The 27,120-nt window shown below is 39.1% G+C and overlaps 1 protein-coding gene across 1 annotated transcript in view; it reads left to right on the top strand.

Annotated features, from left to right (window-relative positions):
* Plcb4 (phospholipase C beta 4) overlaps positions 1-27,120 on the top strand; it is a 366,535-nt gene that overhangs the window by 245,356 nt on the left and 94,059 nt on the right. Inside the window, exons 5-7 of the mRNA XM_042694597.1 lie at positions 8,316-8,396; positions 10,145-10,204; positions 11,450-11,593. Coding sequence (XP_042550531.1) covers positions 8,316-8,396; positions 10,145-10,204; positions 11,450-11,593 — 285 coding nt within the window. The remainder of the gene's footprint in view (positions 1-8,315; positions 8,397-10,144; positions 10,205-11,449; positions 11,594-27,120) is intronic.

Raw genomic sequence — 27,120 nt, 5'->3', positions numbered from 1 at the left:
GCTGTAAGAGTGGTCCTTGTATAATGTCCCAGTAATGCTGCCTTTTGTTTCTAAAGCCAGTATGGGGACTATATATCTTTGAGGCTCAATATAAACTATTACAGAAACCAAAATATAATGGCAGTGACATGTTGTGCAGCTTTTTTGTTTGTTTGTTTTTGTCGGTCATGGGGCTTGAACTCTGAGCTTGGGCCCTGTCCCTCAGCTCTTCAGAAGCTCAAGGCTAGCGCTCTACCACTTGAGCCACAGCACCACTTCCAGTTTTCTAGTGGTTTATTGGAGATAAGAGTCTCACAGACTTTCCTGCCTGGGGCTGGCTTTGAACTGCGATCCTCAGATCTCAGCCTCCTGAGTAGCTAGGATTACAGGTGTGAGCCACCAGTAATGAAGAGCATTTTTAAAAGGAACATTGTTTGTGTGGGAATTGCTTGTGGGGAATTACACACATTCAAAGGGAAGTTTCACAAAAGTCATATGACATTCCATTCTTTGCAATCACTGTTCATCATGATCTTATCCATAGAGCTATGGTTTAAAATGTTCTTTCCTTAACATGCCTTTTCCCAATATGTCTTCTGTATCACTATGTTTTCAATTAATTACTTAGTATAATTTATTACTTTGGAGCCAATGGTGTTTTAATTAGAAATGCATGACTGAAAAAGAGGGATTTATCAGCTTGCAGTCATATTTCTAGCACATCTATTTTTAGAATTGTTTGGGGTTGAGAATGAAGGGACATGTGTGTTTTTAACATTTGTTGTAAATATTTATGATGAATCGTACTTATTTGCATCAATAGTGTGTGGAGTAATCTGGTCTTCTTTATAATTTGTCCTTATTTAAGTTGCTAGGGCAACCCTTTAGACTGCTACTTTGAGTGACTGCTGCTCTCCCCTTGAAGATGTTATGTCGACCTCCTTTTGCAACTTGGGAGGTAGTTGTTGATGGTTTAGGAATCATTTCTTAAGTGTGCTCAGGCAAAAATCAGAGACTTCACCTCCATGCCCTGCTCTAGTATACAAGGCCTTTGAGGAGCAAGCATCTAGGCTTAATCTCAAAATGTCTGTCTTTACACTTGGAGAGGTAGAAGGACAAACACACACTCACACACACACACACACACACACACACACACACACACACACACACACACACACGCCAGGAGTTTGGCATCTCAGACTGGCTAACCTTAAATTTTAATTCCCAAAGATTAAACATCTCTATCTAGAAGTAAACTAGGAGACGGAATTCACAGCTATTGATAACTACAAGATAAGCTATTGGAAGAAGGTTGATGTGGATGATCTCAGCACTGACTTCCTTCTCAGATACAAAGTGTAATTGACCTGACCAAAGCAAAGGACATTGCTGAGACTTGGTGTCTTAGTCTGTTTAAGTTGCTACAACAAAATGCCATGGATCAAATGGTTATGAACACAAAATGTATTTCCACAGTTCTAGAGGCAGAGAGGACTCTTTCTGGATTCATAGATGACAACTTTCTATGCCTTCACATGGTAAAAGGAATGAGGGTCTTCCTGGGATCTCTTTTATGGGGGGCATTAATGCCATTCATCCCCTCAAAAACCCTCACCTCCTAATAAGAGGTTAAGATTTCAGCCTTTAGAGTTTAGATTTCAACCTATAAGTTTAGGAGGACATATATACTCAGCCTATGGCATTTTTTTATTTTCTTAATTAATATTACAGTTACCTAAGTCAGATAAAAAGTACATTTCTTTTTGGACAATGTTACCCTTCCCCTCACCCTCCATGGCCTTTTGTAACATACCATCTAGCCAACTTTCAATTTCTTCCTGTTGCTTCTTGTTATTGCTTTTCAATATCTCCATCGAGTCTTCCAAGCTCGATGACAAAGCTGACCGTTTTCATTTCTGATATAAGAATAAAATGCTGCCAGGTGCCAATGGCTCATGCCTGTAATTCTAGCTGCTAGGAAGCTGAGATCTGAGGATTACAATTCCAAACCCGCATGAGTAAGGAAAGTCCATGAAATTCTTATTTTCAGTTAACCAACAAAAAGCCAGAAGAGGGACTGTGACACAAATGATATAGTGCCAGCCTGGAGGAAATAGTAAGGATAATTATGTGAAGGAGTAGATTAGTTAAAATCTTTCCACTTGGCACCAGGATGGAATGTTTTCATGTCCTGGTCATTGCTGGAATGAACACTTTAGATGTTCACAGTTGTTTATTAAAGGAGAGATTTTAAGTTCTGTTCCTGTGAGATTTAAGAACCAACACAGACAGGAGGTCTCTTCACCTTTAAAACCTGCTGGATAACTTGGCTGTCATCTCTGCCCCAGAGTGGGATCTTCCATGTCAGGGGCATAGGTCAGGGCACAAGCCAGTAGATCCCAATCCAGGCATGATCCTCTCCTACTGCTCAAATTACTTAAGATGTTCCTGGGAAAGGCTTGTGTTCTGCTGGCTTTTCTGTTATTTGGCATGACATGAATGTAGATGGAAGTTGGCTTGGGCAGGAGAGATGATTGAGTTGGAAAAGAAGTTACTCAAGTTCATCTCCCTGTACATACATACCAAGCTGCCAGTGAGTCTAAGTCAATAATTACATATATATGAACTCTGTGTTTCTCTTTGGCACATTCTGTGATCTGTGGAAATAAGTGCACAGTAGGACCACTACTCTTGTTAAGATCTACATAATGAAAAATGATTCCTTGTGAAAACATCGATGGAGCTATGCCCCATATGATGTCAGTCTTATTAGGCAACTTGCCCAACCTCCATTAGCATTCATTTTCTCATCAGCAAAGTTGGGATGATAGTATTTACCTCATTTTCCCCTGGCGATTGGTAATAATCAATAGTAGCAACATTAATAATTATTATGCCTGCATTATTATATTAATCATTAATAGTAATTTACTTTGTTGAGATTGGTATCAGCTTTCTAATACTGAAAGTTAACCTATGAGATGTGTATTATAGTCAATGTAATTGTCTCTGATTTTAGAGATAAATAAATGAGTATCTAACAATTATATTTGGCTCACATCCACCTGACCCTAAAACTCACATAATAAGTGATGGACTAGGGATTTAGACTGAGTAAAAAATAAATAAGTAAACACAGGGAAATCTAGCAAAGGACAAAATGGGCAGGCCAGCAACTCTGTGGGTAGGAGAATGTTCTATAAAGTTGAAAGTCACTTGCTTCTGTGTTCTTGGTGGCCATGGCATTGCAGGAAAGAAGTGGTGTCGAGGACACAGTTGTCATGGGGCTGCATTGTAAATAGTACAGCAGTAGAAACAGAGACCTTCCTGGTACTGTTGTCTGAGGAAGAACTTCTATAAAATATTTGAAGCGTTGGCAAACACTACGTGTTAGGGGACAAGGAAACCTGTCATCAAACCTGAACATTTCATTTGTGTATTTGGAGAGATTCCCTAGGAAATCTTCAAATGCAGTACTTAGAACTGAGAGATTTCATAAGCTCTCTTCACCATTAATAAATCGTTAAGGACATTTAGAGACTAGGGGGAGAGATAGCAAAGCCTCCTTCAAACCCCAGAGCAGACCCCTAATATTCCCCCTAACATTCTGACTCTCTTGACAAGGTTGATAAAATGTGCGTGGTTTTTATGTGTGCTTCCGTGTAGCCAACAATTCCTGCTCTATCCTACCATCTGTATGATACACCTCAGTGTCCTCATCTGTGAAATGGGAATGGCAACAGATTCTCCCTTAGGAAAATGGGGAGGTGGCAATAACTTAGTGTATAGAGAAGGTACTTAGGGCAGTACTTGGGGCTTAGTAAGCTCTATGTATGGTCTCTAGGAAGAGGGAGCATGTGACTAGGAATCATAGGCCTTTGAGTTGATGGTGGGGAGACAGATGGTAGAAGACAGAAAGTTCTATACTCAATTAAAACAATGTAAACCAATAGGAACATCTGTCTAGAGAGTTCAAGATTGAGAGAAGAAGTGCAAAAGCTGTATATGCTCCTGTGTTGCCTTCCTGACAAGGTAATCGCACAAAATAGGAGCCTCTAGCTGGACAGCCAGGCCCAGTGTCCTCTGCTCCTCCCATAGAGTGTGAGCACATGCTATCCATCATCTCAGGGCATCTGAAAATTAGACAGGAAAAGGTATGCACCATTAAGGAAGATAGACACAAATTAGAAGGACCCATACTCATCTATATTAGAGCAGTCCATAGCTCAACCTGTGACAGAATGTCATTTCTGAGAGTTTAGTTTAACTTGAAAAAATAGAAATTTGTGTTAATGTCTGAAAAAAAGAAATATTTATGAACAACCAAAAAGAATTCCACCAAGAGAAGGTACAGAATGGGCCATGCACATCATTTGGGTTTGCAGGATATGATATATTTCTTGGATAATTCTAAATGAGACTCCATCTATGTTTCCAGACTGAAGGCTATGCCAAACTTCTCTCTTCATTTATGAAGTCTCTTTGAAGAAGTTGTAGCTTATACAATGCTTTACATTGTGTGAGGTCTTCCATGGCTTCTTTCTAATTCAAACTTCCCTTATTTAACTCCAAACATGGTCAGGTATTTGCTTTGCTAAGTTCTTATCACATCAAGAAACAAGAAAGCAAGCACGACATATACTCAAGGTGGTGTCTACCTTGCTAGAGTTCCTTTATTGGCCTATTCACAATCTGTTGATAATAACCAGAGGTCAAGAATGACAGAGTGAAATGAGCATGGACATTGAAATCAGAGTATCGGTTGCACTTTTAGATGTGTTGTTGTCAACTGAAGACACTGGCCTCCTCTAAGCAATATTCTCAGGCATTTTTTTGTGGGGGAAAGGGGGGTCCGGTCGTGGGACTTGAACTCTGGGCCTGGGCGCTGTCCCTCAGCTCTTCAGCTTAAGGCTAGCACTCTACTACTTAAGCCAGAGCGCCACTTCCAGCTTTTTTCTTTTTGCTTATGTGGTGCTGAGGAATCAAACCCAGGGCCTCATGCATGCAAGGCAAGCAGTCTACCACTGAGCCACCTTCCCAGCCCTAAGCAATATTCTCTATCTCCCAAAAACTTCATTGTCTGCTGTGGTAACTGCCAATCTAGCTATGTGTGGCTATTGAAATTCAAGTTAATATTAAAAATTCTGCATTTCTGCTATACACCCTACAATCTCAAGTGCTTATGACTCCATTTCTCTATGGTAACACTACTGGGCTGTGCCTTCCTGGCACATTTCCACCACCACTGAAATCTTTTGGACAGTGTTCATCTATGTAAATTGTGCCAGAGTTATTATGAACTATAGCTATTATAAAATGTCTCATATGACAACCATGCATTTAATGGTGGCAATGCAATCAGCATTCACCTTGTTCCAAGTACATAGACCTTTTCCACTTTAGTTCTCTAAGAGCCTGATGAGACTGATATTAGTTTTCCCAACTTCAGACAGGAAGAGTGAAACGCTATGAAGTTAATCAACAATAGTTACTGAGTTTATCGAGCTGGTGGCTAGTAAAAAGCTTGTATTGAGGAGTTCGGGCTGCGTTCCCCAATAATTGTGGAGTATTGCTTCCTTTATAGGTCCTGTTTATCTGATAACAAAAGACACAAGACCCCCAGTGGAGTTCAAAACCCTTATTTTATTTCACTCTTGTCTAATGCACCTGACCAGTCATAAATACAAGAAAGATTCCTTGAATATTTAATATAGAAAGATAGTGGAGTTAAACCTTTTTATTACCTAGTCCCAAGGAGCTGGTAATAAAAAATTACTATATTCTATTTGGTGATGCAAACCCCATAGTATAAAAACAAAAATATTTCAAGTATCTTTGTAGAAAAGAAGTCAGGGAAAAAATGTGTAAAAATAACCATAGGTTATTTGTGATTAGAACAAAATCAGTGATCCATTGTCTGGATCTCTTACCCAAACACTCCTTTTCTTCAACTAGAGGAGTATTCAGTCTTTCTGTATAAGAAGAATGGAATTAAAATTCACACACACACACACACACACACAGAGAGCGCTCTGTGTGTGTCTGTGTGTCTGTGTGTGTGCATGTGCTAGCCCAGGGGCTTGAGCTTTTTTGCTCAAGGCTAGTGTTCTACCACTAGCTACAGCCCTACTTCTGGCTGTTTGGTGCTTAATTGGAGATGAATTTCCCAGACTTTTCTGCCCCAGCAGGCTTGAATCTGCATTCCCCAGATTTCAGCCTCATGAGTAACTAGAATTACAGGTATGAGCCACCAGCTTTGGGTGAAAAATATATTTTTAGTCTAAATCAATTTGAACATAACTTGAGTCTTTGAAAGACAAGTTGTGATACGGACTAATGTGGAAAAACTTCATGTTGGGAAAATACAGCAAAACTAATAGCTTAAATATTTACAACTATTCTTTATGAGATGGCTGGTGTCTCTGTAACCCTCCCAGAGCGGGAGACCCCTGTGCCAGAAAGAGCATCTAAATAGAACTTCTGCCCAAAGTGATTCATCTTGCCTCTCTCAAACAAAAATGCCCTCTGGCCATCACTTGTTCAGTATTTCCATAAAAAGTAGTTCCTGGCCCATTCCAGCCCTTGTCTCTCTGTGACATAAGGAAACATTGCAGGTCCTTGAACTCCACGGGGTGACTGTGATGAATGTTAGCCAAGTCACATGAAAGCTGAGATTCTGGGCTCCCTGGGAAAAATTCCATTATGACTTGTTTCTTTACCTGAAAATTCCATTAGCATTTCTTAACCGCAAGACTAACAGATCTGCAGAGGAGACACAGCCTAACTTCCTGTTAAGATCTGGCAGTACCCAGATCTGAAGGAAAATAGAGGGTGTTACATTTCTACTGCTTTGATTTGTTCAAGGAGCCACAGTCCAAGTTCCATGTGAAACTTAAACCCCTTTAAATTTAAAGACATTCAATCTCTAAGAGAAAGGGCCAAGGAGGTAGCAAGAAAGCTAAATAGGTTCTGTTCTAGTTTCTTTCAATGGATTGCAACATATTTCTCGTGTTGACTCTGATTTTTCACTGGTGGTTTGAATTCCTTTGGTCTGGAAACCTTTCAGCTTCAGTTGATCACCTGATTGTGGGCTTTGTTAGGAAGTTAGTCTTCAGCTCAGTTGGGGCTTCCTAGTGAGGCCTCCCTGGAGAATTTCTGATCTAGACATTGCTCCACCTAACAACTGATTTGGTTTTGCCAGATGCACATCTTATGGATATCTCTCCCCTTTTTTCTTTGGTTGCTAGCATTCCTAGAGTGTACAGAACCTTGTGGCAGGTAGTTCTGGGAAAAACCTTTTACTCTCTCCTTACTTTTTCTCCCTTATTTTTCTTCCTCTTGCTCTAATTTTTTAATCCTGTTTTGGAAATGATGTCTTTACCAGGGACTTCAGGCAGACTTAGATTCAGAAATGGTCTTTCTAGGAGAAAGAATAAAAGTGGTGGGACTGAGTTTTGATTCCAGAGGTCCTAACATTCTTTTGTCTTATTCATTGCTATATCTGCAGTGCCCAGAACATGTCTGCTGTGAGGTATAATATAAAATGAAGGCACGGGACATCTGGGTTCATTTCCTGAGGGTTCTTTGTCTCTTTTTTTACATAGAGAAAGTTTTTGGAAACCCTAAATATATTGGTGACCTCTTACTAACAATCAGGAGTCCACTGACAGATAAAGTCTAACTGTTCCAATTGTCTGGGTTTGGCACACCCCTTGATTTTGGTTCTGTAGTTTGCACTGAGTTTCTTGTGTCCACATCCACATCCACATCAGTGGCCCACAAACTTCAGAATTACCAGAGTGGCTGCTAGAATGCATCACTGGGCCTGATTTACTTCATTTTGTTTGTTTGAGTCATGCATTCACTATGTAGCCCAATGTGGCCTGGAAGTCTTCGTGAGCCATGCTAACCTCACACTTGTGATCTTCCCTCTTTGCTTCCTGCATGCTGGGATTACAGACACGTACCACCACACCTGGCACTGGGACTGACTTTTGACATTAACTTAAATACAGACAGTAGTTTGTCTTGTACGTAGAGAAACCAGTAGACTGAGACTAAGACTTCTTCCAAAACCTCAGAGAAACTTTCTTCAGTTGGATCTTCATCATTGTTGTTTATTTTCATATCTGTTCTACAGGATGATGCTCTGTTACATTAATCCATTTTTCAATGCAGAAGAAAAATGAAAAGAGTTTTCCAAATGAACATGTTCTCTGATATACAAAACATAGTTTATTAGAATCAAAGGCTCATTTTCCTTTCCTTTCCTCACAGATATTTGCATTTTTATTGTTTGAAATATTGAAAGCCAACACATTTCTTTTTAACAGGAATCCTTCGTGTTTGAACCTAACTGCCTCTTCAAGGTGGATGAATTTGGTTTCTTTTTGACCTGGAAAAGTGAAGGCAAGGTATGACATAAGAACCAGAAGTTGCTCTCCTTGCTTGGTGGTTTAGGCCATGTTCTTTCTTTCTCTCTCTCTCTCTCTTCCTTCCTTCCTTCCTTCCTTTCTTCCTTCCTTTTTTCTCTCTTTCTCTCTCTTTCTCTTTCTCTCTCTCTTTCTCTCTCTCTCTCTTTCTTTCTCTCTTTCTCTCTTTCTTTCTCTCTCTCTTTCTCTCTCTCTCTCTCCTTCCTTTCTTTCTTTCTTTCTTTCTTTCTCTCTCTCTCTTTCTTTCTTTCTTTCTTTCTTTCTTTCTTTCTTTCTTTCTTTCTTTCTTTCTTTCTTTCTTTCTTTCTTTCTTTCTTTCTTTCTTTCTTTCTTTCTTTCTTTCTTTCTGAAAATGCTGTACAGAGGGTTACAATTACATGGGCAAAGTAATGAGTACATTTCTTATCATGAATGAGTACATTGTTGCCTCCTTCTTTGTTTCCCTTTCCCATCCCTTCCCCTCCCCCTCCCCCTTCCTTCCCCCCTCCCCCTAAGTCTCCCCCTCGGGCCAAAGTTGTAAAGTTCCTTTTCAACATAACGTCTTATACATCTCATTGTTGCAATGGGTCCACCTGTATCCTTATTTAAACATTTTGGTTTTTCCCTTCCCCTCCACAAATTATACCAACATCAAATACAGTGAAAACAGGGGTTATACCATGGGGGAGGGACAGACAAAGCAACAAAAAAAATCAACTTATAAATATGTTAGAAATAATCACAAGAAAGAAAAAAAATTGAGTCTTTATCTTGGAGTTCATTTCACCTAACATCAACTTATCTAACCGTTTCTGCTTGTCTCAGGTATATACTAGTTATTTCAAATAAGAGAAAGCATGGGACCTATGTTTCTTTGGGTTTGACTTACTTCACTTCATATAATGTTTTCATTTCTTGACAAGTGAACCAGGGTCCTCCTGAGGGCATGGAAGTTCCACTTATTTATTCAAGGGTTTTGAAACATGGGATCAGGATACAGTAAGGGTCAAGGAGAGTGTCCTAATTCCTATAGGTCCTACTGCAGATGCAAAGCAAGGCATATTTTTTAAAAGTTATAATTCATTGAGCATTATGAAGGAAACATACAGCCTGTAGTAAGCTGGTCTGATTTAATCTTGTGAGTTAGAAATATTTCCCAGAAAAATTTACTTGCAACTAAATTCTAAAAGATGCCTGGAAAGGGTGACCATCCTCACATTTTGGGACTTAATCTGATACATGACACAGAATACACTTATAAAAATATTAATTGGATTTAAGAAAAGTATAATTACAGCTATATAAAATTTGCATCATTCTCACTTAATATTGTGTGAGTACATACATATTTCATGACATTCAAACATGCTTAGAGATATTGTATGATAAGACTATAAATATTTTTACAAATAATTATTGAATGTTAACCTCATAGATTTGAAATAAAAAAATTGTAATCTGGGTTATTCCTGATCACTGGAAAAAATTATTATTGTTATTTGAATGTTTACTCCCTCTTCTACTTCAATTAACATCATCATAAGTTTGCTAATTACTAATTACATACATGTAATCTCCGCATTTGAGAGGCTGGGGCAGAAAGCTTCTGTTTGTAAACAGTTTGGTAACCATCCTGAGTTACTTAGTGGGACTTAAAACAAAAAAAAGAGCAACATAGGTGCTTGTTACATTCTTCGAGCAATGAGTGTCAGAATTTAAGCTCATGGATTGGTTATCCTCTTTGTCTTCAGGAAGGACAAATGTTGGAATGTTCCCTCATCAACAGCATTCGGCTGGGAGCTGTACCAAAGGTACCTGCAATTGGTGTTTGTTCGTCATCTAAGTAGATGTACACAGGCTGGAAATACTCTCTAGGAGGCTACTTAACTCTTCCTCACAGTCATCAGCTGGGGATTAAGAATTGATACAGTTTAGAAATCTTCTTATCTTTGTGAGAAAACAGACACTTTTTTACCTTTTGATTTTCTTAAATTTTGAGTGATAGATTACATTATTTTTGGTTGTATTAGAAATGTTTTTAACCCTTGGAAAGGATAGCCTTTGCATCAGCTTCAAAAACAAACAAACAAAAAAGTTCCCTTAACCTAGAAGTTGATTTTACAAGCTTCTTTACCCCACATTTTTGGCAATGCTCATTTCATCTGTGGTTTAGAAGGAAATTTAAGTAGCTGAGGTGGCCACATATCTCTGTGTACTTGTGTGCCTAGAAAGTTCAGTTTGCCGCTGAAAGAATAAAGAAAACCAAGCAGAGACAATCATTGTTCTTCACGGTGATTGATTGGTTTGAATAAGAAGCTATTTTCATAGTGGTGTTAGGAATTTAAAGGACGTTTCTTTATAGAACATTCAAGTACAGTATTTATTTCATTTTGTGTAATAGCCCTGCAGGTTTTTAGCTGTTCAAAACAAAATTACACTCCTTAGTTTGTTTTTATTTTTTTTCAAAGCTGCTTCTTTTATGTTAGTTAAATTTTCTATGTAACTATATGTTGGCATGTTTTCTGAGGCCTTTTGGAGAACAAAGACAATGTTTTATTTATGAATTTTGGCAGTCTTTCACTGCTTTCATTCCAACTGAGGATGCCATGACTTGGAGAAACACTCTCTCTTTTGATCCAGGCTGCTTGGAAGACTTCATCTCATTTTGAGACTATACTGTGGTAACTGGTGATGGTAACGCCATGTTTATTCACAGAACTCTCTGTGATTAGCCTGCCTGTGGGGAAAGACTCTGGATCTTTGTGGACATGGAATTTTCTAATCATATGCTTTCCTATCCCACTGGCAAACTCTAGGGCCTTCAATAATGACACCTGAAAAAGTCTATATTTGACCTGGTATATTTGACCAAGAAAACCATACTATATGTCTTAAGAGATTTTTTAAATAACTGGGCATTTTTCATAAGGAAAATAAAAATAAACCATTGTACCATGCATATTTTTACATCAATGTGTTTTCCATTTACCATGGTTTCCTTCATGCTCTGTGATCTCTTCTCTTTCTTTTTTCCTATTTTTTGTGACTCTATACAGGATCCCAAAATCCTGGCTGCGCTTGAAGCTGTTGGAAAATCCGAAAATGATCTGGAAGGGCGGATAGTGTGTGTCTGCAGTGGTACAGATCTGGTGAACATTAGTTTCACCTACATGGTGGCTGAAAATCCAGAAGTAACTAAGGTAGCATCTAGCATCAAAGCAGCCTTCTTATCCCCCCTCCTTATATATGTATGTGTTTGTATAATTTTATGCTTAAAATAATTTTTAAAAAATTTTTAAATTATAATCACTTAACTTAAAAAAATTCAAATGTTCAGCCATTACATTTGTATAGAAAATTTAGGACATAATCCTTTTACCATGTCACTGCTCTAGGTCAAAAACACAAATAGCTACTAAGATGAGTTGTAGAGAATGCCAGCCTGGGACCTCTCAAACTTCTGTGCACAGGATTCCCCTGGATTTTGTTATAAATATAGATTCATGAGATCTGGGGTGGGGACATGAGTCTCCTTTTCTGACAAGTCTCAAGTGGTAAGATGCTGCTGGTCTAAGAACCACAGTTGGATACAAGTGGTTCAGTCAACACTGCCAGTACAAATATGATGTGATTCATAAGTATAATTTAAAGTTTTCTTAGAGCCACATTTAAAAAGGAAAAAAAACTATGATTCGGTTTGTAACATTTTTAATCACAGAGTACATTTGTAGTGTGTCCAAGGTTTCAGGTTCAATCTGAAGGAAAGAAAGGAAGGGAAGGGAAGGAGAAGGGAAAAGAGAAAAAAATAAAGGAAGAAAGAAGTAAAGGTAAAATACTGTGGTGTGTGGCTCAGTAATAGAGTGTGTACCTACCATGTTCAAGGCCCTTGGTGTTGGATTCTTAGCACTAAAGAGTGACACAGATGATATTTCGTAAAACATTTTATTTAACATGATATATCTGGAATATTATCCTTTTAACAAGCTGTCAATATAAGACTTTTTAGTGCATAGTTTACATTTTGTGTTTATACTAAGTCTTTGAACATCTGGTATACACTTTCAAATTAGATAAGCCATGAGAAGTGCCTGGTATCTGTGTATGACTGAGGGCTACCATACTGGGTAGTACATCTCTAGATGGCTACAAATCCAAACTCCCAAAATAACTTGCTAAGTATTGGGTGAAGATCTATTACCCACATACCATTGATTTAGCAAGCTAGTCTCAAGGGGATTTTGGCCAAAGAAGTTTAAAAGGTTCAGACTTTAATTTTTCTTTGTAGATTATTTGTTTTCAGGGTAACTTTACCTTTGAATGCAGCATCCATTATCTTTCAATCATATGTGTAAAGTGGAATGAGCCTGTACCCTCCATTATAGAGAGGTGAATTTGGGGGTGGGGGGCCTGAGAACATGTTTTACTTTCTCATTCATCTTACAAGTAGAAGCTCAGTGCTGGATGAATGAGAACAATGTCCTTAGAAATAACAAATTTTGGGACTAGGAGGAAATACCATGGTAACACCATTTAGAAAACATTAATAAACATAGATTCAAATATCACTTGCACCAGAATTGAGTTTTGCTAACTACTAGACTATCAGAGATCTTGCTACCATCATTTCCAGTATTTATTCCTCCTTCCAGTAGCATTGACTTAATCTGGGGTTTATAAGGACAAGGATGTGAGTTCAAGTCCCAGCACTGAAGCAATTTAAAAAAATAAAAAGCTTTCTGGTTTAGTATATCTGCTTGATCAGAAAATCATATTCATTATTACTTTTCATCATTTCATTGTTGTCAGTCTTAGTCATTCTTGTGTTTAAGAACCATGATTGAAGCCAGGCACCAGTAGCTCATGCCTGTAATCCTAGCTACTCAGGAGGCTGATATCCTGCCAGCCTGGCAGGAAAAGTCCATGAGACTCTTACCTCCAGTTAACCACCAGAAAACTGGAAATGGTGCTGTGGCTCAAGTAGTAGATCGTTAGCCTTGAGCTGGAGAGCTCAGGGACAGAAGCCCAGGCCCAGAGTTCAAGCCCCACAACCAACGCCCCCTCCTCCCTCACACAAAAAAAGAACCATGATTGGAGCAAATAGGTAATATGTATGTATATATGAGAGGAGAAAGGGGTTGTATACCTAAGAAGATTCAAGGATTTTTTTTCTCCAAAACCTAGAAGCATTTTTATTAAAATATAAGTGCAGCTAGCCAGACAAATAAAAATTTTGTCAGTACTAAATTTTCAATTCTAACTCTATACTTTTTTTTTTTTTGTCAATCATGGGCTTGAACTCTGGAACTCTGGGCCTGGGCGCTGTCCCTCAGCTCTTCAGCTCAAGGCTAGCGCTCTACCACTTGAGCCATAGAACCACTTCCCGTTTTCTGAGTGGTTTATTGGAGAGAAGAGTCTCATGGACTTTCATGCCCAGGCTGGCTTTGAACCTCAATCCTCAGATCTCAGCATGAGCCACCAGCTCCAACTCCATACTTTTTAAAGCCTGGTCTTCTTACAGAAAATAGGTATGAGCCGGATGCCAGTGGCTCACGAGCCTGTAATCCTAGCTACTCAGGAGGCTGAGATCTGAAGATCATGGTTCAAAGCCAGCCCATGCAGGAAAAGTCCATGAGACTCTTATCTTCAATAAAAACCACTAGAAAACCAGATGTGGCACTGTGGTTCAAGCAGTAGAGCGCTCGCCTTGAGCTGAAGAGCTGAAGTCTAGCACCCAAGCCCAGAGTTTAAGCCCCACAACCAAAAGAGAAAAAGAAAAGAAGTATGTTAGTTACCCATAACCATTACCTAAAAATTTACATTGCATTAATGATATAATATATAAATACAAATTCAGTTGTCTACACAATTTATCATTATTAGACTATGTCAATTTGATTAATGGACACTTGGAGATGACATTTAGCACCATATTTTTCTATACTAATGAAATTGTATAAACTTCCATAATTTTTAAATTAAACATAACTTGTATATGAATGATCTTGCCTATTTCCTGATTTCAAAGTTTAAAATAACTGATCCACATCATGATATTTACTAACTCCTGCCCTGACTAAATTCCTTCATCATCATTTTATTCCTCATCCTTTCCTCTTATTGTTGCCTCTAGCAGAACACACAAGACATCAAAGTCAGAAGATTTATATGAAATTCACACAGACAGAATTGCTTAGTCCAAAACAAGGCAAAAATTCTTAAATTGAGGTCACTGAGAAGTTATATTTCCTATTTTTTGTGCAGGTTCCAGGCAGAGCTTTTGTCTTCATCTCCCTTGTTCCTGCTGGAATAATCCCTTTAGCAGAAGCTCCCTATCTTGCCACCCTTCAGCATTTCATAATTCCATATTTTGCTTTATTCTTTATAGCATTCACCACCACTTACCTAGGCAAAGTGCCCACTACCAACTCCTGAATAGCCAGGACACTCAATGACAGAGTTGTGAGCTTGGGTCACATGGTAGAGCACCTGCCTACAGTCAGTGCCCAGCACTTAATAAAAAAGACCTGTTCACTGGAAATAGTTATGTTGCCCAAATCACTAAATCCTAACCTAGGTGTAAAGATGTGTAGTAGTCCCTTGCTTTTTCATGGGACATAGGTTTCAAGACTCTTCATGGATATTAGAAAACATGGATGGTATCAAAACCTGTGCAGATTATTTTTTCTACTTGTGCATACCTCAGTTAAAGTTCAATTTGTTAAATAGGGTCACAAAGACAATGATACTTAATAATAAAATGAGCAACTAAGTAGAGTACAGTAAAATTGCACTTCTTTTGTGCCTGGAGCCATTGTTAATTAAAATAAGGTTTACATGAACACCAGCATTGTAACAGTTAACCTGGTAATAGAGATGGCTGCTAAGTGACTACAGAGCTATCCAAGAAGGTGGCATACCCAAAGAGGATATTGCTGAGCAAAGGGATGGTTCATACTGCCCTGCGTGATGAAATGGGACAGCATGAGATTTTTATCATGCTACTCAGAATGATATACAACTTAAAACTTTGCTCATTTGTAGACCTTTCCAGTCCTTATTTTCAGATCATGGGTAATTGATGCTGTGGAAAGTGAAACTGTCGATAGTTAAATGGGGAAGGGTGTCACAATTGTATCATCCCAGTGCTGTATACCTTGATTTCACACAGATTAGCTAGGGACAGACTAGGAGAATGATCGTTGGACATGAATAGTGAAAAAAAATGTGATTTGATGATAGTCTAAAAGGAAGAAAAAAGATCTGGTATCCAGGGTGTTATTTTTAGAGTCATTTTACAGGATATAATGGGTCTGCTACAGCTAAGAATCCATGACTAGACTGGAGGTTTTGACCCCAGTGTCTTGGTGTCTTTCCAGTTTGGATCATTATATCCTGCTTACCTAAATCCTTCCTGTCATTCCAGTTTGAAAATTTAGCTTCCATTTCCTCTCCTGAAAACCCCCTCTATTAAAAGAATTGCTAACGAAGTGCTGACACTTTTACCCCAAACCCAATGCGCCTTTGGGTAATATAGGTGCATACTGTATGTCCTGTAGCTTAAAACAACTTGAGGATATAAGTGGCAAAATTATTTCCTCATCTATTTCCTAATCTATAATAAAGCTCCTCTCCTCCTACTCCACTCATTCTCTTCTCTTTGCTGAATACTTTTTAATCAATACTTTTTAACCAGAAACTAAGCAAATATAACAACTTATTTAGTTAGAAAATAACTAAATTCTGATTTCTCTTCTCTTTCTCCTCTCCTCCCTCTCTCGCTCTCTCTCTCTCTCTCCAAAAGCAACTGGCTTGGGCAAATTTCCATCTGTAGTAACTTAAAAGGGAGTTCAGATGTCTTTCATCAAGTTACAGCTGGCGCTGCACAGCAAACCCAAATCAGAATCACTGTACTATACCCGAGATTGAAAGGCAGTCCTTATTTAAAATTTCCACAAATAAATCTGTTATTTCATCCCAAGTTGAATTTCCCTTTGATTACAAAAAATAAACTGTTATTATGAGGTTCAAAAATGCAAAGATTGAGATTGAGTTTAGATGATTTCCAGACTGCTTGTTAGACTTTATGTAGGTTGTAAATATTTGGCGAACTTCGCAAATTAGGCTTTGTGACTAAGTCACCAAATAAGTACATGAATAACTACTATAGAAATTAGATTAGATTATAAAAATAGCACATGTTCTTTTTTGTGTACCAAAAAAAGGTCAGGTAATTTATTACAGGTGATAAAATACTATTTTAACAAATTGAGGTGAATGTTAAAATCACTTTGTTTGCATTTGAATTATGTTGAGTGTAAGGATTACTTACAATAGTTCCTGGAGAGGGATTTATTCTTTGTTTTATTGGGAAAACAAAATCAGGTTCTCTACTAAATTCCTCCTATTGGCTTAGCTAACATCCCACAGGTCTCCCAGCCTTCCAGTTAGTTCCTACACTGATGGTCAAACACAAAGCTACTCCAACTCTGTGGGGCTTCTTAGAAATAAGAATTGTCCGGCCTGACCTCAGCCTAAACTCAGGAAGACTAGCAACCTTTTTTGGCAGTACTGGGGACTGAACTCAGGACCCTGCACTTGATAATCAAGCACTCTGTCACTTGACCCACATCCCTAGCCCAAACCTAGATGTATGTATATGTGCCCTGGTACTAGGGCTTGAACTCTGGGCCAACGTGCTCTACCTTAGCCTTTGGCTCAAGGCTGGCACACCATAGCTCTACATCTGGCTTTTGGATGGTTAATTGGAGATAAGAATCTCATGGACTTACCTGCTATGGATGTCTTTGAATCTTGATCCTCAAAGCTCAGCTTCCTGATGAGCTAGGATGACAGGCATGAGCCATTTGTGCCTGACTTAGAATTGCGTTTTAACAGGCCTCCCAATAGAATCTGATGATAAGTCAAGTGTATGAGATCCACTAGCATAGGATACAAACATACAAAAAAATTCACCAATTTTGAGCCCAGAAAAATTTTTATTCAACCGAATACAGCCACAAGTAGATCTGGAAAACCATCTCTCCCACCTTTGCCATCTATGCCATAAAAGAACAACCAAAACAGTATGTTAAATGATCCAGTTTCTGCAACTCTAGAATTTGTTTTTCAAAGCACCTCATATTAAAATGCTATTTCCAGACATGAGTTCAGTCATTTGCATATGGGCACCCACTTGTCACAATAGCTGTCAATCAGCCTATTTTCAAGGTGACTATCAGGCAACAACTTGGCCCAGATACTGCCTGTGTTCTAAGAGAAAGCTTGAAGTGGAGTTGCTACTACAGAGCCTTACTGATCATAACTAAGTACCAATGTATTTGAGTTCACAGAATTCAGAACATATCAGAACAGGCGTTAAAACAGTATGAAAAGTCAAGACCAAATTTAAGTCTGATTAACTGAGAGTATGCTGATAGGGTTAATCAGATATTACAAACCTGCTTCGTTTAAGGTGGAGAGGGGAAGGGACCATAAATCTCCTAGGAGTCTCTTTATCTTGGGGACACGCTGCAGGTCATACAATGTGAACAAGATCACACGACATTCAGGCTTGTCAGTGTAGCCAGCACTGACGTCACCATCCTCAGGTTCTGCTTCTTGAGCCCATTGACATTCAGAAAATACGTTTCTTTGTTCGCCATTGAAATCCCTTACCTATCATTTTTGTTAGCACTCGACTTAAAATTAAGGCTCCTAATCAGAATGCATGCACATACGGTTAAAGTATCTTGGCACTAGCAGAGGTCTCTCTGCAGATTCGGAGGAAATCAGTCACAGGCACTGGTCAGGTTTTTTTCCATGGTGCCATGAGAGTAGCAAAGGGAGAAGGGAGGTTTGAACTTGGAGTTGGCTCCTCGATGGTCCATCCAGAGCTACACTGCGTGTAGTGGGAAAGTCATTTTAACCATTTGCATGAACAGCACAAGGAGACTGCTGCTTCCTGGGTGCATGCCAAGAGTGAAGAGTAAAAGGAATCAAATGACAATCCCTTCGAGTACATTCCTGCAGCTCTTATGATTCTTTTCCTAATTATATTAAAATCCAGGTATCATGAAATTAGCCATTGAAAAAGAACAATTTATCCCCATGTAGTGCATCCCCCTTTGTAGTTCTAAAACAGTTCTATCATCCCAAAAGGAATCTCTACCCCCATCCCCTGTACATCCTCTGGTGACCACTTTAATGTGTCTTTTCCCCTTGAATACACACACACATTTTTATTCTATCCAGTTGGTCTCATGTTGTTGATAGAATTTAATATGCTGCATTTGATCACTTAAAATTTTTATCGTGTTCATTTTCTTAGTCTTTAAAACAATGTCATAGGCTTTAATGACATTGTAAATCCATTAAATCTTTTATCTTTGGAAACCTTCTGCCTCCTGGGCACAGTCTGTTTAGAATGCTACAACCTTCATGGGGTACATGATTTTCACTGCTGAGAACTCTGTTGTGTTTGTGAACTTTCCAGTTCAAGAAGAGACTGGAGACATAGCCTAGAGCCTTTAATTTTCCCTAATTGTAGGTGTTATCAAATGACTCCACCAAGGGAATGCAGAATGAGTACTTCTAATTGTATCAGAATCAGGAAGCAGTGTTTGGATTTCACCTTTGGATTCTAGGGAAGAAAATTGTCACTAGCTTGAGTTTGCTTCTCCGTCTTGTACATAGCTCCAGTTTTTACTGGTAGCAAAAATTGTCAGTGGGAGTATAACAGAGGTGCAACATTGGACTATGTATATTTGTACGCTTTCTAATCCTTAATAATTCAAAAGTAGAATGCATGAGGGTAGCTGGGTGCTGGTGGCTAGTGCCTGTAATCCTAGTTACTCAGGAAGCTGAGCTCTGAGGATTGCAATTCAAAGGCAAACCCTGCAGAAAAACCCATAAAACTCTTGTCTCCAGTTAACCAGCAAAAGGCTGGAAGTGGAAGTGTGGCTCAAGTAGTATAACTCAGACATGCATGAAGAAGCCAAGCAGGAATGAGAGGCCCTGCGTTCAAGCCCCAGTACTGACACAAAGAAAAGAATGCGTGAGGAAAAGACCCTTTGCCTCTGAGTTCTATGTAAACTTTGCAAATGCAGCCCTTTGGCTAGCCATTGAGTGAAGAACTATGTTGACATTTTTGAAGTTGTTAAACAAAGCAAACAAACATAAACACTATGTGTAACAGGGAACCTTTTGTGGTCCCCAAGCTGAACACATTTTTTGGCGCTTTACAGAAAATTGGCTGATCCCTATTCCTAACAATTCAAGTACAGCATTCTTAATCCCAACATTCTAATCTGAAAGGCTCCAAAATAAACAATACTCTTAGTATACCCATAAAACTAAGAAGTAGGAAATCCCTCAGATGAAGGGATGCAGACAAACCACAGGCATATTACAATTGACTTTGAGACATTGATTTGAAACTCCCTTTGAACAACTTCTTCATGATATCAAAATAAAACATAAAAAACAAGAAATTAACTTCGGGCTAGTCAGATAAAGTATGTTTAAATCACAAATTAATTTGTGTTTAGACTTTCCCTATGTATCTACAAATATTCCCAAATCTGAAGAAATCATAAACATGTTCTGGTCCTATATATTTCAAATAAGGGATACCCAATCTGTAATAAAAGTCATAGCAGCAATTGTTCTTTCAGTGTTTGTGTATATTGTTTCATTTCACACAGCTCAATGGGATGAGAATTATACCCATTTTACAGAGGAAGGTTTAAGGTTTCTTCCTCTATACCAATTTAGGTAAAATGAGGCTGAGAAACTTGCCTAGCGTCATATAGCCAGTAAATGTTTAATGTTTTAAACCATGGCAATGGTCCTCCACTCCAGATACTCCAGCTCTGTAATGTAGTTCATAAGTAGCTCTGTAATGTAGTTCATAAGTTGGCTCATTTTTTCTCACCTGGGACCAGCCCCTTCTGCCTATTAGAGTCCTGGGACTTGAATTTGGAACCTGGGCTCTGTCCCTGAGCTTTTTGGCTCAAGGCTACCACTCTACCCACTTGAGCCACAGCTCCACTCTGCCTTGCCTGCCTGCCTGCCTTCCTTCCTCCCTTCCTCCCTTTGGTAAAGTTTCAATGTAGTTATCTGTGGCACATCTCAAATTGGTCTTCTGCAACAGATCCCTTATATAAACATCTACATATAAAGGAGCTCGTCTGGTCAACTAAACCAGTGAAAGCCTCATCTAGACCTGCTTCTTTTTTGTAACACATTCAGAATATGATCATTCTCATGGGTACCTCAGCAAAGATCAGCTATTCAATGATTTCCACAGCTTGTTTTCCTTCTATGAAAGGAATATCAATTAAAATATTTCTGAACTATTGCTGTACAGAAGAAATCAGCCAATGATGTCATAGATTAATCAGCAAGACCTCTTTCCAGAAGGATGAAAACAATAATGTCATCTTCGAGCTTACTAATCTTTACCAAGAATATTTTCCTTATCATCCCAGTTTCCCTGCTGCTGCCACCCACCACATGCATCCTTCACTTGATGTAGATGATATGGGGGAAACCTTCTTTAAATGATAGGTAGTGAAACTCAAGCCCACTGATGTAGATCCTATAATACTTCTTATATGGAAAGTCCTGTTTAATTTGTAAGACCACCTATAGGCTGGATTTGTTTGAATTAAATAGAGCTCCCCTGCTTGGACAAGTGTTAGGCAAAGGCTTCTGTACTGATTATATGTGCCACAGAGACTCAGCTGATAATGTTCTGTGCAAGTTAAATACCATTTACTTTGGTGGGACTTAATTTTCCAACATTATCCATTGCTGTGTTTTAGGAAGAATGTGACCTTGGGTATTGTACATACGAAGAATACAACAAAAGTCATGCATACCTATGAATTCACCAGCCTCTTAATCATATTCTTAAAGTGATTTTTACAGAGTTGACCAGAGTTGAGACAAAAAATAAACTACAAAAAATAGATAGTGTTTTCTCAGTGGCATAGAAAAATAGGTGCTTTTGGTTTTCTCAAATTTTTAAGATTTTGAAGGGTTCCATCTAGATGACAAATAACTGTTACACAAAGTAAACTATCTTAAATTCTTTTAAAGTAATTGCTGGTGTTTGTAGGGAAATAGTTGCAGTTTGAACTTTACTTGCTTACAGCCTTTACATAAACAACACAGGGCACTAGAAAAATACTGTGTGTTGTTTATGGAAAAACAAATATAAGCAAAAACAAATATAAATATATATAATATAAATATATATATCGAGTGTGTATATATTTTCTTCCTCATCAGTGCTGTATACCTGACAATCTGTTTTTGGAAGCAGATGTGCTTATAGAGGACAAGATGTTTTTAGATAGGGTAGGACAGGGTTACAGGGTATCTATAGCATCAGGTTTAATCAATGCAAGAATTGTCCCTCAAGAATGTTGCAGAGCAGAATTACCATTCCATTCGGGATGAGAATTTGACACTTCTGCCTCTGACTCATACTGAAAACAGCACAAGGTCCTCTCTTCCCCAGTGACTGTGTAGAAGTCCTTTTTGACCTACCTACCCAGTGTTGTCAAGATAACCAGCCAGTCTGACAGTCTGTTTTGACTTTCTGTGAGTGACTGAACTAATTGTGACTAGGAATACATAAATATTATCCAAGCCTCTCTAGCTCTATCTGTCAAACACAGCCACCTGTACTTACAGCTGGCAATTTCTTTCACCACAGTCCAAAAGCGACTTAAACATCAGATGGCAGGTAGTACTTTTCTCCTTTAACTTTGCTTCACTCTGAGGACAGAGAAAAGCAGACAACCAATGTGTATTACCTGGGAGACATTCAGATTATGTTAACAAAAAGTCTCTTGTTGATCTCTTTTCCTCCTCTCACTTCTTCTCTTTTGAAGTTTTTTTTTTTTTTCTGGTCCTGTAGCTTGAACTCGGGGCCTGGACACTGTCCCCTAGTGCTTTACCACTTAAGCCACAGTGCCAGTTCTAGCCTTTCCTGAGTAGTTTACTGGAGATAAGAGTCTTGTGGAGTTTCCTATCCTGGCTGCCTTTGAACTGCAATCCTCAGATCTCAGCCTCCTGAGTAGGTAGGATTACAGGCAAAAGCCACTGGAACCTGGAGAATTTTAAAAAAATATGCAAATTATTATTGACTTCTCAAAAGCTTTTGTGATTTCTTTTTCTTTTCTTTTCTCTTTATCAGTTATGGGGCTTGAACTCAAGGGCGTGGGCACTGTCCCTGAACTTTTCTGCTCTATTACTTTGAGGTACAACTTCCAATTTTCTGCCCGTTAATTGGAGATAAGTGTTTCATGGACTTTTCTGCTGCAGCTGGCTTTAAACCAGGATCCTCAGAGTTCAGCCTCTTAACTCATTAGGATTATAGGTGTAAGCCACCAGCACCTGGCAACTTTTGTGATTTATATTGTGTTGTCTACTATTTTTTTTTTTTTGCAAATTTCCTCTTGCTTTCTAGGCATCAGTTTCATAAGTACTTTTTTTTTTGGGGGGGGGGGGTCCTGTTGTGGGGCCTGAACTCTGGGCCTAGGTGCTGTCCCTCAGCACTTCAGTTCAAGGCTAGCGTTCTACCACTTGAGCCACAGCGCCACTTCCAGCTTTTTTCTTTTTGCTTATGTGGTGCTGAGGAATCAAACCCAGGGCCTCATGCATGCAAGGCAAGTGTTCTACCACTGAGCCACCTTCCCAGCCCTCATAAGTACTTTTTACTATTTGTTATATCATGTACATTCACAAATTTCACCTTCCACTTGAAGTTTATCAACTGGATTTGTCTAAGATGACAATTTAGCTTTAAGATGATGCATGCAATTCCTTATAGCCTTTGATAGAGTTCAAACCTGTATTTCTAGTTATATAAATTCCTGATGTATTATTTGAGCAAATAAAACTAAAGCTAATTGACAGAGTAGTTTAGACATCCAGAGAACAGTGAACTGAAATGTTCCCTGACTTTTTCTAATCCCTATGTGCTTAAACAAACAAACAAGTAAATTGAAATAAACCCTGCATGGGTCAAATTTATGGCTTACTGGTACCATGAAGTTCCCACATTTTAAATATTTCAGATGGCCCCATTCACTGTTAATTCTGTTGACTCATTATTGTTCTGTTCCCGCAGACAGAGAGAAGGTAGAATGACAACCAACACCATCTTGCCCTTTCTTACTTCTACCAAAAAATAAATAAAAGGATATATGAACTTGTGTCTCCTAGGTGCAGGTCAGCATTCTGTCCTAGTGAACACATATTTGCTCAGATCACAAAAGGGAGGGGACAGGAATATGAGATAAAACAAAAATAAGAGGCAATCATCCCAATTGAAAAGCATATAGGGAACGTTAGCTCCCTTATGAAACTACTGTGGTCTGCATGTGTCTGTGTCCTCAAAATTCATGTTGGAACTTCATCCCCAGGGTGATGGCATTAAGGGGTAGAATCTTTGGAAGGAGATGAGGTCATGAGGGCGGGACTTCATTAAAAACAAAACACAGACTGGGCACCCGCGGCTCACGCCTGTCATCCTAGCTGCTCAGGAGGCTGAGATCTGAGGATCTCGGTTCAAAGCCAGCCCAGGCAGGAAAGTCCTTGAGACATGCTTATCTCCAATTAACTACCAGAAAACTGGAAATGGTGCTGTGTCTCAAGTGGTAGAGCACTCGCCTTGAGCTGAAGAGGTGAGGGACTGCGCCCAGGCCCAGAGTTCAAACCCCACAACCGACCAAAAAAAAAAAAGGGTACTCTCGTTAAAAATAAAACACACTCCCAGAGAGATCCCTTGTCTTCTTGCCACCAGGTGAGGAGACTGTTAGCCAGAAGGCAAAAAGTGTGAACCAGAAAGTGTGTGTTCACCAGGCATTTCATTTACTAACACTGGTCTCAAGAACTAGAAGAACTAAATTTGTTTTATTTATTAGCCACCCAGATTATGGGAGGGATTTTGTAACATCATCCTGAACAGACTAAGAAACCAAATCCAGACCTGCCTCGGGTTGTAGTGAGAGGAAGATGCACTTTCTCCACCTGTGCTTTCCAAAGGAAATCTTCACCTTGTCACCGCTTAAAATGCAGATTGGGTCTGCTGACTTTGAGATGAGACCTAAGACTGCAGTTGTTTGTTTTTTTTTTGTGGTTGTTGTTTATTTGTTATTTTTGTTGTTCCTGGGGCTTGAATTTAGGGGTTGGACACAGTTCCTGAGCCTCTCTCTGCTTTAGTCTAGTGCTCTACCACTTGAGCCACAGTGCTACTTCTGGCTTTTTTTTTTTTTCCTATGTATGTGGTACTAAGGAATCAAACTCAGGGCTTCATGCATGCTAGACAAGCACTCTACCACTAAGCCACATTCTCAGTCCCAAGACTGCATTTCTTATAAGCTCCAAGAAGACATTAAGGCTCTTGGTCTGGGAACCACCTCTAAGTGTTTTGGGCTTAGAACAGTGCTTCTGAAATGTGAATTTGCAAAATAATCCCCAGAAAAGCCACATGCGGTAGCTCAAGATGGTAATACCAGCTACTCAGGAGGTGGAGATCAAGAGGATTGTAGTTCAAAGCTAGCACAAGCCAAAAGTTTGTAAGACTTCATCTCAACCAGTAAATGGAGGCAGTGGCATGTACCTGCCATACTACCTAACAGGAGACTGAGATTGAGGGGATCATAGTTCTGGCCCATTTCAGGCAAAGGCAGATCCATAAGGTCCCATCTTATCAGAAGAAGCTGAGCATGATGCACACACCTATCATGCCAGCAATAATGGGAAGTAGATAATAGGATGATTGCTGTCCAGGCACAGGTATAGGCAAAAAAAAAAAAAAAAAAGGCAAGATCTTATTTCAGAAAAACCCAGGGCTGGAGAGGAGATCTGGTGCCGTGGTAGAGTGCAAACAGAAGGCCCTAAGTTCAAACTCAAGTACCAAGATTGATTCTGTAGGTCTGGCCTAATCATTTGCACTTTAATAGTTCCCAAATGATCTTGTTGCTATTGGTCCCTGGCCTTCGTTTTTTCTTTTGAGATAATGTTTCTTATGTAGGTCAGACCAACCTGGAATCCATGTTCCTCCTAACTCAGCCTCCCAAGGGCTGGAATTACAGGGGTTCATCACTGCACTCGGCTTTTAGAATAGTTTACTTCGCAGTTTCTAGTTAACTTTTGAGCAGCTTTAGTTGAGATAACTCCACTACTTCTTTGTAAACAGAGCCTGCACTACAAGGTGGGCTTGCTCATCTCTTTATTAGTTTATCATAAAAAGATAGATAGGCACGATCAGGAATAAAAAAAGACTTCATACTACAGAATCCATCCTAAAACGCTCAGATGGCCTATACTTGGTTGAGTGCTTAATAATGATTCTATACCTTACAGGGCCCTCTCTCTGTATCAAGATCAAATGAAGAAGGGCTAAAAGGATCAAATAGGAAGGTGTAATCCTTCCCACACTCCGGCAGCCTAGCCTCTGCATAGCCATTAACCCTTTTGGGGAGGGCTACCAGGCAAGGACTCTCAATTTTGTTAACTGCCACCTTCACCACACTCTGGGATAAAACATCAAGCCCTACCATTTTTGCTCATTCTTTTCTTTAACTGCCTGCTTCATCCCAAAGGTGCACAGTCTCTGTTTACTCATCACGTCCCTCTGTAAACCCCCCACTTCGCCTCTCAAGGTATAGTTCTGCTCTCTTAGCAAATCACTCTTTACAGTCTTCTGATTCTTCCTCCTTCTTTTACTATACCGGGAGCAGCATTCTAATTGGAGGCATTTTGCCCAGGAACAGAGAAACATCCAATATACCAAACTTGAGAGTGCCCTGGGATCTCTGTTCTTATTTGCCTTCATGACCACAAACTGAAAGGTTTGCTTGTGGAACAGCAACAACAAACAAACAAACAAAAAAACAATAGAAAGGAGATGAAGGAGCAAGAGTTCTACATGAAGTGAAGCTGACTACATATATAATAATAGGACTAATGATCTTTGGAGTAAATAGACAAATGATCTAATGACAAAGAGCATTAGTAGTAGATCTTTCTTCTTGGAAAGAATGAGGTTAAGAATGATGTTTACTTTCTGCTACAGTTAGTCTTTGCTTTACTTTTTTTTCAGCAAAGAACATTTAAGTATTTCTTGTGTGACCAAGAAAAAAAATCTACTATTGTTGTTTGAAGGAAAAACTATAAATATCCCCTTAAAGTTCCTCTGTGTTTATTTATTCTATATATCCATGTCTGTTTGCATTCTTCTCATAAGAAAAGGATTCTTTTTGTCTTTGGCAGTTCTGACAGCACTGGACATAGGGAAGGAAGGGAAGGTCCAGGCATTTTCCTGGAGGCTGGATGCTGTTTGCATGGAGAAAATAAATTCCAGGAGTCCTGTAGGAGAGGTCTAAACTTCCCAGTGGAAAATCAGAGGCAGCTTCTATAGTCCTTCCCCCTCCCCACGTCGACCCTACACAAGTTCCCTACAATCTCTGAAAGGATCCCTCACCCCTCATCTCTGAAGACTGAAATAAGCTGACTGAAATAAGTCAGTTTAGAAAAGGTTGAAAATGATTAGGAACAGTGGTGTGATTCAGTGGTAGGACACATGGTTAGAATGCACACTAGGCCCTAGGTTCATTCCCCGTCAGCAGAAAATAAAATTAAAGTAAATGAAATAAAAGGAAAAGAGTGAGAGAATAGTAACAACTATAGCCTGCTGGGTAAGTAGAAT

The sequence above is a fragment of the Dipodomys spectabilis genome, unplaced genomic scaffold, assembly GCF_019054845.1.
Source record: "Dipodomys spectabilis isolate Male_0828 unplaced genomic scaffold, ASM1905484v1 ptg000175l, whole genome shotgun sequence".
NCBI lineage: Eukaryota > Metazoa > Chordata > Mammalia > Rodentia > Heteromyidae > Dipodomys > Dipodomys spectabilis.
Note: the sequence above shows the minus strand (reverse complement) of the source record. Positions and strands in the feature narration are given on the sequence as shown.